This window comes from Labeo rohita, chromosome 13, assembly GCF_022985175.1.
Source record: "Labeo rohita strain BAU-BD-2019 chromosome 13, IGBB_LRoh.1.0, whole genome shotgun sequence".
Classification (NCBI taxonomy): Eukaryota; Metazoa; Chordata; class Actinopteri; order Cypriniformes; family Cyprinidae; genus Labeo; species Labeo rohita.
Window position 1 is genome coordinate 7,897,131 of NC_066881.1, and position 14,689 is coordinate 7,911,819.

General features: G+C 35.2%; 2 protein-coding genes across 2 annotated transcripts in view; one reads left to right on the forward strand and one right to left on the reverse strand.

Moving 5' to 3' along the window:
* Nucleotides 1–13,558, reverse strand: part of thada (THADA armadillo repeat containing) — a 140,054-nt gene extending 126,496 nt beyond the window's left edge. Inside the window, 19 exon segments of the mRNA XM_051126745.1 lie at nt 467–603; nt 702–837; nt 1,073–1,304; nt 1,384–1,526; nt 1,957–2,080; nt 4,765–4,860; nt 4,947–5,102; nt 5,215–5,369; nt 7,249–7,952; nt 9,254–9,477; nt 9,593–9,687; nt 9,798–9,994; nt 10,112–10,160; nt 10,260–10,292; nt 12,436–12,584; nt 12,718–12,851; nt 12,950–13,056; nt 13,140–13,220; nt 13,447–13,558. Coding sequence (XP_050982702.1) covers nt 467–603; nt 702–837; nt 1,073–1,304; nt 1,384–1,526; nt 1,957–2,080; nt 4,765–4,860; nt 4,947–5,102; nt 5,215–5,369; nt 7,249–7,952; nt 9,254–9,477; nt 9,593–9,687; nt 9,798–9,994; nt 10,112–10,160; nt 10,260–10,292; nt 12,436–12,584; nt 12,718–12,851; nt 12,950–13,056; nt 13,140–13,212 — 2,944 coding nt within the window. The 5' untranslated portion in view covers nt 13,213–13,220; nt 13,447–13,558.
* Nucleotides 13,559–13,743: 185 nt separating this feature from the next.
* plekhh2 (pleckstrin homology domain containing, family H (with MyTH4 domain) member 2) overlaps nt 13,744–14,689 on the forward strand; it is a 49,262-nt gene continuing 48,316 nt past the window's right edge. Inside the window, exon 1 of the mRNA XM_051126746.1 lies at nt 13,744–13,895. The gene's annotated coding sequence lies outside the window, so the exon portion shown is untranslated. The remainder of the gene's footprint in view (nt 13,896–14,689) is intronic.

Sequence of the window (14,689 nt, forward strand, 5' to 3'; positions counted from 1 at the left end):
TACTATTATTTTTACTATTATTATTATTATTATTATTATTATTATTATTATTATTATTATTATTATTATTATTATTAGGTGTTTTGTTAATAACATTAATTATTATGTGTAGTTAAAATACTGAAATATTAAAACTAATCCAACATAAATCAAAGAAATTATAAAATGGAAAGAAAAATGGAAAATAGTAATATGCCAAGTTGTGATATTGCTGGACAACTGAACATAAAAGTCAGCTTTTTGGCCTACAACACCGACTAATATGTTCTTCCGTGCCTTAACTTGATTGGGACAAATCCCACTCTACACTTTCAGTATTACAGTTTTCTTTTTTGTTTTTTGTAAACACATCCCTCTTAAGTGTACCTAATCTCAATCTATACAGTATAAACGGTATACTACAGAATCTACCTCAAAGCAAAGGTTCAAAATGTCAACTTTGTTCAACTTTGTCAGATGCATTTACCAGACTCTGTGTCCATGGGAATGAGACCCTCAGGGGAAGAGCTCTGAACCACAGGTGACACGACATCAGACATCCTGTAGCACAGGCCTATGAGCTCTGACACAACAGCCCTCCACTCAGACAGCAGTACAAGTGATCTAAACACACAGCAATATATTAAAAACACACACACCAGAAAAATTAACACCAAGATATCTGTAATAGATGATTAAAGGCTGAGTGTGTGTGGATGTACCCAGTGTTGAGCTGCTGCAGGACTGCAGTGATGCAATGAGCTCTGCCATATAATGGACAGGAGGAAGCAGCCTGCAGAAGAGACGACTCGGCCTTCAAAACCTCTTCCTTCAGACACACCATCAGCCACTGCACCACTGAAACATCACAAACACACTCTTTAAATTAGATACATATCAACATGTATGGAGTTGAAACAACAGCAAAAGTCCCACATGGTTTACAAAGTCTTAAATATGCATTTTATACTTACAGAATTATGAAAATTCTTGAAAACTGACATCCTGCTTAAACCTACAGTCTTTCAGATAGCAACTTGGCTCATAAACCAATACTTTCACTCATCTTGAGTGACAGTTATCACTAGTGTACCTGCCAGGGTGTTCTGCTCCAGACTGGAAGCCTCAGACGTCTGTGACTGGATCAATGCTGGTGGCTGGACAGGGATGTGCTGCTTCTGGATACAGCTGAGTAACGCATCCTGCAGACCCGGCTGGTGCAGCAACAGGTTGAAAAGATGAGCAGCAGTGACGCTGTCGAAGGGTTTGGTGCTGGTGCTGAGGTCCAGAGCAACCTGCAGCAAAGACTGCAGCCTTTCTGGCTCCTACACAGACAAGGACAAACGTTCTTATTCATTTAAACATTTTTCAATATTAGTCTCAGAATCTTATTTTCACACTGACCTGGAGTCGCACTGCTGCGGGGGGCAGTTTTTGTAAAAGGTTGCAGGCGAGTTGTTTGACTTCGAGGAAGTTGCTTGCAAGACAGCAGAGCACAGCTTGAGCATGAGAAAAGCTCACAGACTCTCCAAGAGCAAAACCAGAGCCTGAAAAAAAAAAAAAAAAAAAAAAAAAAAAACAGCAGAACAGACAAATTGATGAGTACAGAGGTGAGTAGAGGTTGGCCAATATTAAGATATAAATATCGCCTATATGATATCACACTATTTAATTTATAAAGAGCAAACAACACATGGATAACACAAAGTTCTACAATGAAATTACATTTACTTAACATAATATATACCGAAATAATTAGAAAAAAAGACTTCAAAAAAATATATATAATTTGACTTTGATAAAGTTGTAAAATAAACAGTTTTAATTAAAAAGTGCCAAATATAATCGAATAATATTGGCCTTGGCAGCATATCGGTTGACCACTCAAGGAGACATCCTTGTGCAAGGAAAAATTCTATGAAAAGCTATTACCAGGCTAGTGATTTCCAGTGTTAGGGAGTGAAGACTGGCTAATACCTGTGTTAAAGGTGAAATGCTCAGCGATGAGCCCCAGCAGGTGTAGAGCCATCAGACACCTGGAGAACGAGGCTCCTGGGTGAAGCACCTGGAACAGAGTCTCACAGAACCAGTGCAGGAACTCCTGATAAAACAGAGAAAACTGATTTTTCAGTTTAAGAAAATGTGAGTGGTGCTTGGCTGTACAAAAACTACACAGTCGCATGGCTTCAAAGTCACCACCATTTAGATTTTAACTTACTTACAGACTTATCTGAGTTTTATTTAAAAACTACAAGCTGGTTCATCCAAACATAAAAATTAGCCCATGATTTACTCACCCTCAAGCTATCCTAGATGTATATGACTTTCTTCTTTCAGACGAATGCAATCAGAGTTATATTAAAAAATATTCTGGCTCTTTCAAGCTTTACAATGGCAGTGAATGGGTGTTGAAATTTTAATGCAAAATAAAGTGCATTCATCCATCAAAAACAGTACTCCACATGGCCCCGGGGGGTTAATAAAGGCCTTCTGACGTGAATTGATGCATTTGTGTAAGGAAAATATCCATATTTAAACTTATCCATATTTGAACCGTAAGCTCTGATGAGACATGACAAATGCTGAAGTGCAGAGGAGAGAGCAAAACTAAACATGGGACACATAGTACAGGATTTCTAAAGAAAAATCTCAGATATACAGTTGTGGTCAAAAGTTTACATCCCCATTTCAGAATTAATGAAAATGTTAATTATTTTACCAAAATAAGAGGGACCACAAGAGAAAATAGCTGAATTTATAAAAATGACTTTGTTCAAAAGTTTACATACACTTGATTCTTGAATACTATGTTGTTACCTGAATGATCCACAGCTGTGTTTTTTTGTTTAGTGATAGTTGTTCATGAGTCCCTTGTTTGTTCTGAACAGTTAAACTGTCTGCTGCTCTTCAGAAAAAACCTTCAGGTCCCACTAATTCTTTGCTTTCCCAGCATTTTTTGTGCATTTGAAACCTTTCCAAAAATGACTGTATGATTTTGAGATCCATCTTTTTAACAATGAGGACAACGGAGAGACTCATATGCAACTATTACAGAAGGTTCAAATGCTCACTGATGCTCCAGAAGGAAAAACAATGCATTAAGAGCAAGGGGGTAAAAGCAAGTTATTTTGCCTTCTGTAGCCTCTGAAGGGCATTACTAAATCATCTCCATTCTGTTCAAAAGTCCCAGCTCTTAATGCATGGTTGTTCTTCTTGGAGCATCAGTAAGCATCAGTAAGTGACCTCAACTGTATATTTCAGCATAAGCCAAGATGAGACAGTTAGTAGAAGCTAAGAAGGACAACAAGGATATTTTTCTTCAAACTCATCAATTCGCTTCAGAAGGCCCCCCCAAAGTCACATGGAGTACTTTTTATGATGGATGGATGCACTTTATTAGACTTCAAAATCTCAACAGCCATTCACTGCCATTATAAAGCTGGGAAGAGCCAGGGCATTTTTTAATATAACTCCAACCATATTCATCTGAAAGAAGAAAGTCATATACACCTATGATGGCTTAAGGGGGAGCAAATCATGGGGTGATTTTCATTTTTGGGTGAACTTTCCCTTTAAGTTAGAATAGACCGCAAGAGTAAACCAGTGAGTAATTGAGTTTTCCTGTTCAGCATAATGATGTTTAATGTTCCAGACTAAGTGTAGCTCCATGAAAAAAATAAATAAATAAATAATAAGTGGAAAAGTACTGATGTATTTATCCTAACTAACAGAAATCCTGCTAATGGTGGGGAAAAAAAAAAAAAAAAAACACATTTTTCTTCTGTTATCTTAATGTTTATTGCTTCATGTGTGTCTGCTGTACTTAACACATCACTCACTGTCTGTGTAATCAGAGGACTCTTATCTCTAGATGCATGATGTTCCTTGGCACTTCAGATTGTTTAGATTTCTAAATGCACTTCAGCTATATTTTCCAAGCAAAATTTTGGTTTAGTTATGCACCATCTAATCGGTTTCAAATGCAAAAAAATGCCTACTAAGTAAAATCAGTCATGCAAAGATTCAAAACCAGTGAATCTTCTATCTGAGGAGTTTATCTCAGAGGCATCCACGGGTGATCATAAATCATAAACTGCTACGTGTGTAGCAACTATGCTTGAATCATCATTAAATTGCAGTGGTTACCTCCAACTGGAAATGCCTCCCTGTAGAGCAAATAAACATCTTGTCCATGTACATTTGTGACCCTGGACCACAAAACCACTCATAAGTTGCATGGATATTTTTGTAGCAATAGCCAATAGTACACTGTATGGGTCAAAATGATCAATTTTTCTTTTATGCTAAAAATCATTAGGATATTAAGAAAAGATCATGTTCCATGAACATATTTTGTAAATTTCCTACTGTACATATATCAAAACTTAATTTTTTGTGGTTTTGTGGTCCTGGGTCACGTATATTTTTTATTCTTTCTTATCTCTTGTTTAAAAAACGAAAATAAATATATATTTTTTAAAAATCTATGACATCAACCTACGGCACACCTGTGCAATAATCATGCCGTCTAATCAGCATCTTGATATGCCACACCTGTGAGGTGGATGGATTATCTCGGCAAAGGAAAAGTGCTCACTAACACAGATTTAGACAGATTTGTGAACAATATTTGAGAGAAATAGGCCTTTTGTGTACATAGAAAAAGTCTTAGATCCTTGAGTTCAGCTCATGAAAAATGGGGGCAAAAACAAAAGTGTTGCTTTTATAATTTTGGTCAGTGTAAATATTATTCCACCAGTTACAGTTCATGTGCAGGACTTCTACCTGGTACATGTTGAGGACTTGCTGGTCTTTGTGGTTGTCATGATGGTCCAGTTTCTTCTGCAGCAGCTGAGCGCTGTCCTTCACCCTACACAAGAGCTGACAACACACCACAACAGATCCGAGCCAATCAGAACACACTTCCAATGTCCTCTGGCCAATCAAAGCTCATCATCGCTTCTTACCTTCTTTAACAGACTGACAGTCTGCTGTCTGACTCCTGGTGACTGACTGTTTAGATTAAAGGGCAGGAAGTGGCGGATCAGCTCTATTTCCTGTCTGGACAGCGTTTCCGTGCTGCGATGGCTCTCACAAACCAAACCCAGAGCATCCATTCGCACCTGAATTCATACAGACAGCCTTCATTTAGCTTTGTGTTATAGAAATGATACAGTTTGGCATGTCAGACATTAATTGAGGTTTAGTGTGAAATATAAAGTGGTTCCCGTTTACCTGATCATGTTTGTGCACCAGAGCCTGTCGCATTAGTGGGAGCGGCACCAGGCCACCCCATAATTCCTCCTCCACAGACTTCAGAACACCCTGAGAACGGGCGGCACGCAGACACGTCATCAGAGCCCCCAAAGCACCTCTGCTGCCAGCCGACCCTGAGGAACAAACGCAATTAACACTTATAAAAAAATAATAAAGTTTTATACAATACTCCTTTCTATATTTTAATAATATGTCAATAACACCGTTTTCAAAAAATATTTCACACTTAAATACCCTATAATTATTGATACACATATATACACAGATGAATATGGCAAAGACTTAAAAAATAAAATAAAAAAATAAAGACTACAATCTCTGTGCATTATTATTCTTAAACGAAAATGTAGTATCAATATTACACAAAGTACAAATTATTACGTATTGCCATTTTGGTGATAAAAATTTAAGCTCATTCTTTCTTGAGTTTATTTAGTGACAAACAGTGTTTTCCCAGACTATTTTATTGTATTTCTTTTTCTATTATCTGTTTCAATGTAAATAAATAATATTTAATAATTGATCTATTTATGTCCACCTGCCTTGGAACTATGACAAAAATCATAATTGTCGATTAATTGATTACTCAATTGATTATTCAATTGTAATTGCAATTAATAATTATGATTATCACACATTTACATTGAATGATGTTTTGAATAGCTTTATACCATTGTTTGAAGCAACTGCATGCCACATTTTTTTTTAAATATATAAAAAAGTAAAAATTAAAAAGTTAAAACAATGAGAAAAAAAACCGTTAAGATAACCTGTAGGAAAAATACACTCTCTCTCACACACATATCTTAAGAAAGCAGAATAATGTAAATGTAAGGATTTTATTTTTTATTTTTTTGGTAATTGTGCCTTTGAACAATTTGAAATGTGGCATCTATAATTGTAATCACGATTAGAAATTTGATTAATTGTGCAGCCCTACCTATGCAGCCTTTTTTTCCAATAGCATGAAGCATGTTATTGAAAAAAAACAAACAAACAAACAAACAATTATTTATTTATTTATTTATATTTCAATAACATGGTTCAAAAAGCTTTACAGAAAGAAAAATACATAAATAAACATATATAATTATATATAAAATATTTTAATAATTATAATAATAGTATTATAATAATAATAATAAATCATAACAATTTATTTATTTTCTGTAAGCAACCTTGAAACCATGTTATTGGATTTTTTTCAACAGCATTTATTTGCAATAAAAAAAATCTTTTGCACCATTATAATGTCTCTGTACTGTCACTTTGATTAGTTCAATGTCCTCGCTGTAATAAATAAATAAATAAATAAAACAAACAATACATTATTTATCAATAACATGGTTCCACAGAAGCTTTACAGATAAACACACACACACACACACACACACACACATACATATATACATATCTATATCTATCTAATTATAATAAATTATAATTATTTATTTTCTGTAAAGCTGCCTCAGAAATGTGTTATTGAATTTTTATTTTATGTGTATTTTTTTACAGCATTTATTTGAAATTAAAAAAAAAACTGCAACATTATAAATGTAACTTTTGCAACATTATAAATGTCTCTGTACTGTCACTAATCAGTTGTCCTTGCTAAAATAAATAAATAAAGCTAAAATAAATAAACAAACAAACAAACAAAACATTATTTATTTATTTATTTATTTATTTATTTTCAAAAACATGGTCCCAAGGCAGCTTTACAAAAAATACAAATAAATAAATAATAAATAAGTATAATAATAACAACAATAACAAATTATAACAATGTATTTATTTTCTGTAAAGCTTCCTTGGAAACATGTTATTGAAATTTTATTTTATTTTTGTTTTATTTCTATTTTTTACAGCATTTATTTGAAAAAAATAAATAAATAAAATCTTTCGCAACATTACAATGTCTCTGTACTGTTACTTTGATCAGTTTAATGTCCTTGCAGAAATTAATTAATTTAAAAAAAAAATCTTTCTTACCCTCTGTGCAAGTCGGCATTTCCTGCAGGGCCTGTACCATGTGGCTAAGGCTAGAGGGGTTGCAGCGTAGCAATTTAGGCAGGAAGTAGTCCAGTATATAAGTGGTTTGATCCAATCGGGCTGTGCACAGTACCTGCAGCAGAGGCCTCACCCAAACTTCATGCCACCCATCTATCCACGCATCCCCATCCCTAAACCGGGCACACAACTGGGTCTTATGGCTGACAAACAGCTTCTCCAGAAGGTCGCTGGCATACGGCGCCATCGTCTGATCCCCCATCAGACTAAGTAGCCTGGACGGCAGTCCACCATCAAGCTTGAGCAGATACTCCGCACCTAAATGCTCCACCAAGCAGCCAAGTGTCCCGTACTTTCCTTTCATATGCCACTCTAGTGCTAGAAGGTCCCGGGTGAGCTGGGTAATGTAAGGGTCACTGGTGGGATCAGACTTGTGGTCGCTGCAGTGCTGGTGGAGCGTGAGGAGGTTCTGGAACATGGAGCGCGTCTGGTGGCGAACCCCGTCCAGCGGGTGCTCCCAGTGAGCGTAGATGTGGTGGTGAAGGCGTGCGATTAGAGGAGAGCCTCCGACCAGAGACGAGCGAAGGAGAGAGGGACAAGTGTCCGCCTGGACGCAGTCGACCGCAGCTCCACTCCAGAGAGTCAAAACCCGAGCAACTACCATCACCGTACTGGACTCCTTCACTCTGAGAAAGAGAGAGATTCATGTCAGAGAGCAGTTCAAATGGAAATTCAGGCTGATCAACTTAGAAATAAACTAAGAAAAGTAGTACAATGTGACTTAGGGGATGAATTTAATGATGCAACTTATTTGAGAGTTAAAAAAAAAACAAAAAAAAAAAAAAACAACATTATAATAAATAAAAAGACATTTGCACTATTACTTTTTCATTTTGCTTTCTCAAAACTGAAATTACAAAATTAAACATTATTAATCATTTTTTACTGACATTCATTTCTACCAAAAAAAAAATGTGAAAAGAAAAACACTATTAAAATTAGACATATCTTTTCTTTCTTGCAACATAAAAATGGTTGATTCAAATATATATATATATATATATATATATATATATATATATATATATATATATATATATATATATATATATATATTCAAAATTATTTTAATATTTTAATAATAATAATTTCAACTGTCCACATGAATGATTTTAATTGAAAAGTTGACAGTAAAAAATATTTAGTACGTAAAAAAAGATTTATATTTTAATTAATGCTGTTCTTTTGAACTTTTATCAAAGAATATTCATCAAAAGAAAATGTATCAGTTTCCACAGTAAATATTAAGTAGCACAACAACTTTTAACAGTTGATAACAACTGATATTAATAATTAATAATTATTTATAATAAGAATAAGAATACATTATTTATTTACTTCCATTTTTTTATTTTAATTATTTATTTGTTTGTTTTTTTATTGCTGTTTTTATTTTTGAGCAGCAAATCATCATTTTGGAATGATTTCCAAACTATAATGTGACACTGAAGAACGAAGTAATGATGCAAAAAAAAAGAAAGAAAAAAAATCTGTTTTGCATCACAGGAATAAATAACATTTTAAAACACATCAAAACAGAAAACAAGAATTTTAAATTGTAATAAAATTACTGAATATTACAGTTTTTTTCTGTACTTTTGATCAAATAAATCTATCCTTCGTGAGCAGAAACTTCTTTCAAAAACATTTTTAACCTTGCCGATTCCACGTTTTTGAAAGGTAGTGTACATAAAATTGAAGAGAAAATGTTTATCAGTTTAGTTTTTACATATAACTGTGTGGAGAAAAAAAATATTCTACTGTCAACTTAATAGAAAGTAGATAATATTTCTTTAGGCTGTAGCAAGTGGCAGTTATTTAATTTTGCAAACAGATCCCTCATTCAGACAACCCACTGACTTGTCAACTGTTAAAATCTGTAGTTTTGCATGTCTATTTTGTGAAAGCATTCGATATACTTCAGTACCTTGTATCTAGAGACAGAAGCACTTCAGGTATGAGCAGCAGCAGTTTCTCGGCCTGTGGACCGAGAGTCTTTCCTCTCCAGCTGAGCATCGCCAGAGCTCCATGACTCAGATACAGAGCCACGGCTGCTGGCCTGCTGCTGTCATACAGACCTGCACAGCTCTGTCTCAGCCACTGGGGGGCGATGCTGCCTGTGTCCACTGAACACTGCAGGAGACCTGCAACCTAAAAACACACTTTACACTTAACAGCACTTCCACACACAGGAATAGATTCAAATGCAGCTCAAGATCTACAATGTTAACTTTACGTTTCTGGGATGAAGGAAACGCCAACTTACTGTGACAGGTACATCATCTCCATTTCCCATAATAGATCTGATGAGCAAAACAACAGCCATTCCAGCAGTGCTCTGGACCGTCTGAACAAACTCCTCTAAATGGGAAAAAGACAAGAACTTAAATGTAACACAAAAAAATCTACTGTAATAAATACAGTATACAAAAAGGTGTAAATAAATAAAAAACACAGGGTCTTCGCCTTACCATCAGTCAAGATGCATGTATAGCAGTTGAGTAGTCCACTGAGAGCCGGATGTAGATCAGATTGGTTATCTGAGGCTGAAAGTACAGCGGTACTGATGGGTTCCTGAGATCTTTGAACCACCAGCATTGAGGCCTTCACCGCTGCTAGACACGACTGCATCAGCTGAGCCTGAGCCACATGACGACCAGCTAGATCCCTGAAGGACACATTGAATGTCAATACACAACAATAAAACATGTTGCAGATAAGAGAAAGAACCATGTTACATGAATTCTGGGTCCTGGGCCCATGCATACAATAGTAAACAGTTTACCTGTTCTGCTCCACATAATAATTCAAAGTCCTTTGGAAGAACTGGAGGACTATGAGAGGGGAAAAAAAAGAAAAGAAAAACAGTGTCTGAAATTGCACAGCGGAGAAAGTTGCAATATGCCATAAAAGGATTTAACTTGTATACTAACCTTCTGTTAGCAAGCGCTGAACACATTTCTCACCTGTAAACCAAGCAAAACAATTTTAAAATGCATTACAGCGCACACACTACCTCTTGGCGACGGAAACACTTTATTTTTTAAGTTACTGCTCACCAAGGATGCATTCATTCGATCAAAACTACAAAAAAACATGAATTGTTTTTATTTTAATACATTTTAAAACATAATTTATTCCTGTAATGCAAAGCTGAATTTTCAGCATCATTTCTCTAATCTTGAGTGTCACATGATTCTTCAGAAATCATTCTGAAATGCTAATTTGCTGCTTAAGAAATATTTCTGATTATCATCATCAATGCTGAAAACAGTTGTATTGCCTAATATTTTTTTGGAAACTGTGATAATTTATCCAGGATTCTTTGAATAAATACACTGTAAAACATGAGCATACTTTAACTTGTAAAATATTGTAAAAACACTAAAAGGAAAGAAAAAATGTTAATAGGTTAAAGGAGAAGTCTACTTCCAGAACAATACTTTACAAATAATGTACTCACCACCTTGTCATCCATGATGTTCATGTCTGTCTTTCTTCAGTCGTAAAGACATTATGTTTTTTGAGGAAAACATTTCAGCATTTTTCTCCATATAATGGACTGATATGGTGCCCCGAGTTTGAACTTCTAAAATGCAGTTTAAATGCGGCTTCAAACGATCCTAAATGCAGTTGTAAACAATCCCAGCCGAGGAAGAAGAGTCTTATCTAGCATAACGATCATCTTGCCTTGCAGTCCTTGAACTCTGTTTATTCTGGCTCAAGACAGTTAGGGTATGTCGAAAAACTCTGACCGTATTTTCTACCTCAACTTAAAAAATCATTTCAAGATCATCCTACATCACTGCAGAAGTACCAACACAGTCTTTGCAAAGTGAACATACAAAGAAGATCAAACACCCGTAACAAAAAAGGTAAAACAGCAATACGGGATGATTTTGAAGTTGAAGGAGAACATGAGATGGGAGTTTTTCGACATACCCTAACTGTCATGAACCGGAACAAAACAGCGTTTGGCATTAAAAAGTATATAAATTGTATTATTTTTATTAAAATAACCGATCGTTATGTTAGATAAGACCCTTCTGCCACGGCTGGGATCGTTTGAAGCCGCATTTAAACTGCATTTTGAAAGTTCAAAATCGGGGCACCATATCAGTCCATTATATGGAGAAAAATGCTGAAATGTTTTCCTCAAAAAACATAATTTCTTTACGACTGAAGAAAGAAAGAAAGACATGAACATCATAGATGACAAGGGGGCGAGTACATTATTTGTAAATTGTTGTTCTGGAAGTGGACTTCTCCTTTAACAGTAAGTTCCTGTACTATATACAGAGAAAAAAAAACTGTAAAATATCAAACTGGACATTTCATGTAATTTTACAATGAAATGCTGTCAGTTGTACAGTTTTTAGAAGTAAAAAACAAAGCAATGTATAATTTACAGTCAAAAATTGTAAACTGTTATTCCCAGAATTCATTGACGAATTTCACTTTTGAAAGCATTTGGTCTAAAAAAAAATTAGGTTTTTAATGCTTTTTGTTATCAGTTCTGCACATTTGTTTTTTTTTTTGTTTTGTTTTTTTGCTAAAACTTCTATTGTTTAATGAACATTAACTGCATTATTTAGGTGTCCAGTTTGTTACCACTATGGTGTTTTGTGTTTGCATAAATGACTGTGCACCATCTGTATGCTAGTAAATACTTCAGCTTGTGAAATGATGACCTTATGATGACCTTCTTCATTATTCTTCATCTATTACCACCATTACTATGGTGGTTGTAAGTCTATGTTAAAGGCAGGAAACAGACTTCAGTAGCACTGAATTTACTGGGGTTTTTTTTTTGTTTTGTTTTTTTACACTTTTGGCAGTGTAGTGAAGTTTAAAAGCACAACCTTTATTTGAAATAGGAATCTTTTATACATTATAATGTATTGTAATTTTCATAAAATGAAAATTTCTTGTTTTGTTTTACAGTTTTATACTGTAAATTTCACAGGTTGTTCTGCATTTTCTGTATTTTTAGTGATTTTTTTTTTTTACACTTTTGGCAGTGTAGTGAAGTTTAAAAGCACAACCTTTATTTAGTGCCACGTCTAGTCAAAGCATCCTTGTTTCTAAAATGACATCACTTAGACATACCGATTTTAAAGCCATCCAGGCAGGAAGTGATGCTATCTGTTAAGGGGGAGTAGTGATCTGTGCCCGCAGAGGAGAGACAGGAAGACAGGCTCTCAGACAGACATCCAACCGTCTGCTCCTGCAGCCAATCCGGGCCACTACCTAGTGCACTAATAAAGATAACGCCAGTGTGTTAACTAGATAAATACATGTAGACAAAGCACCCAGAAGTCAATTATTTTCAAATAAGAGCTACTGATTGTCTTGTTTCATGAATGATAGGAAAATGTGGGAACTTTTAACCTTGCTACGGCTCTCTTTAGAGGGTTCTTAGTTGGCAGTGTGGTAAACAGGAACGCTAGTGTGCTCAGGGAGGCCTGGATCAAAGGACCCATAGGAGATTCATCCTCTTTCAACTGCTCCAACAGGAAGCCTGCCTGCAGTCAACATACAAAGCGTTGAATTAAAAACACTAAGCTTTTACATTCAGCGTATTTCAGCCAAGATCTTTAAGATGAATGTGATGCGGGCCAACCTTAGAGATGAGCTGGATCTGCTCAACCGGATCAGAAGATGACAAACTGTCCTTCAGGACCTGTGCAAGCTCTGTGGCCCGACTATCCCCCTCAACAGACAGGGAATCTGAAAGAAAAAGACAGAAAATAAACGTTACCGTAAACTTACTGTTATTGCACAACAACTAAAAGCTGATGTCTGTCACTCACCTGTCAGGCTCTTGAGCTTGACATCATCCAAAGCCACAGCTTCCACTTTAGGTGTTTTCTTCTTTACAACCATGACTAGATCTGAGACATAACAACAACTGCAGATGTGTATCATAAATTAATTGTATAAGATCATAGAACAACAACAGAGCTGAAGTTTTAACAGCTCTGGCTCAACGTAGTGTTACCTAGAGCTAGTCACGTTACTGTTTCCTGCCGCTGTTTACATTACATTCTCCTGCATACCGAACACCCCATTCTACTACACATTCAAAACACTCAGAGACATGAAAACATACTGTCATACCTTTCTAACAAAGCAGGTGCCGGTGGAAAAAGTTCAAAGCTGCATGTAGAAATAAGTATTCACACAGCAACATAACATACACGTGTGACGCGTCAATTCCGGAATCGCGCTGGAAGACCGCCCAGCTCAAATATGATTGGTTCAGGCGCAGAATTTCTGATGCGTGATTGGTCCACGAAATGTCAATCATTCATGACATCACCGTTTTATAAAAAAACGTCCTAACCACATCTACAATAGTTTGATTGTACGTGCTCGTAAAAGCACGCCCCCGAATCCCGCCCACTTCCACGGGACGATGCTGGAGTGAAAACTTTGAGCTAGAAAACGGTCGCTCTTTCTATCATAATTAGGTCATTAGTGCAATAAAGACTACGACAACACGGAATATTATTTTTATTATGGTGTGAAAAGAGTGACATCTTCAGCACTGTAACACAGACCGCCGGGTAAGGATAAAATCTTTAACTATTAACAAAAAAGTATTGTTTATGCTTCTTGGTAAAGGGAATAAGATATAAAGAGTACTCAAATATAACACTTATATATTTTGTAATTTTTAAAATATTTAAATAAGTGCTTTATTATGTATTTAGATCAAAACAGATTTGAAATATGAAAAATATAGCTTATTATGATTAGTGTTGATTACTTTGAAAAATGATTTTGAAAATGAAAGGCTTATTAAAATGTATTAAATGCGTTTGAAATATACACTATTAATTGATTTGATATAACTAAAATACTTAATACTAATTAATTCTGTTTTGTATATTCTATTCATTTTCATGAACACAACTCTAAATATACCTATTGCATCATCATTCTGTCAGTAACTGCAGTTAACTGGTATGTAGTTGGGTTAACACATAATGCACCTATAGACTATATATAAATATTTTAGGTTAAAATGTATATGTAATACAGATAATGTTATGTTGAAACATTTTAGCTTATATACTGACAAAACGAGGATTACCTTCTAGTCCTGAGATGGAAATTCATACCTGGTCTCAGTAGTGTAGTTCACAACTGTATCATATTGGAGACCTCTTAACCTAACATTTATTTCTATTTATCCTGGTTAGGAAGAGAGCATTTTAATCTCATTTGGCAGTACATATGTGACCCTGGACCACAAAACCAGTCATAAGGGTCATTTTTTCCAAATTGAGATTCATACATAATCTGAAAGCTGAATAACTAATCTTTCCGCTGATATATGGTTTGTTAGGACAGGACA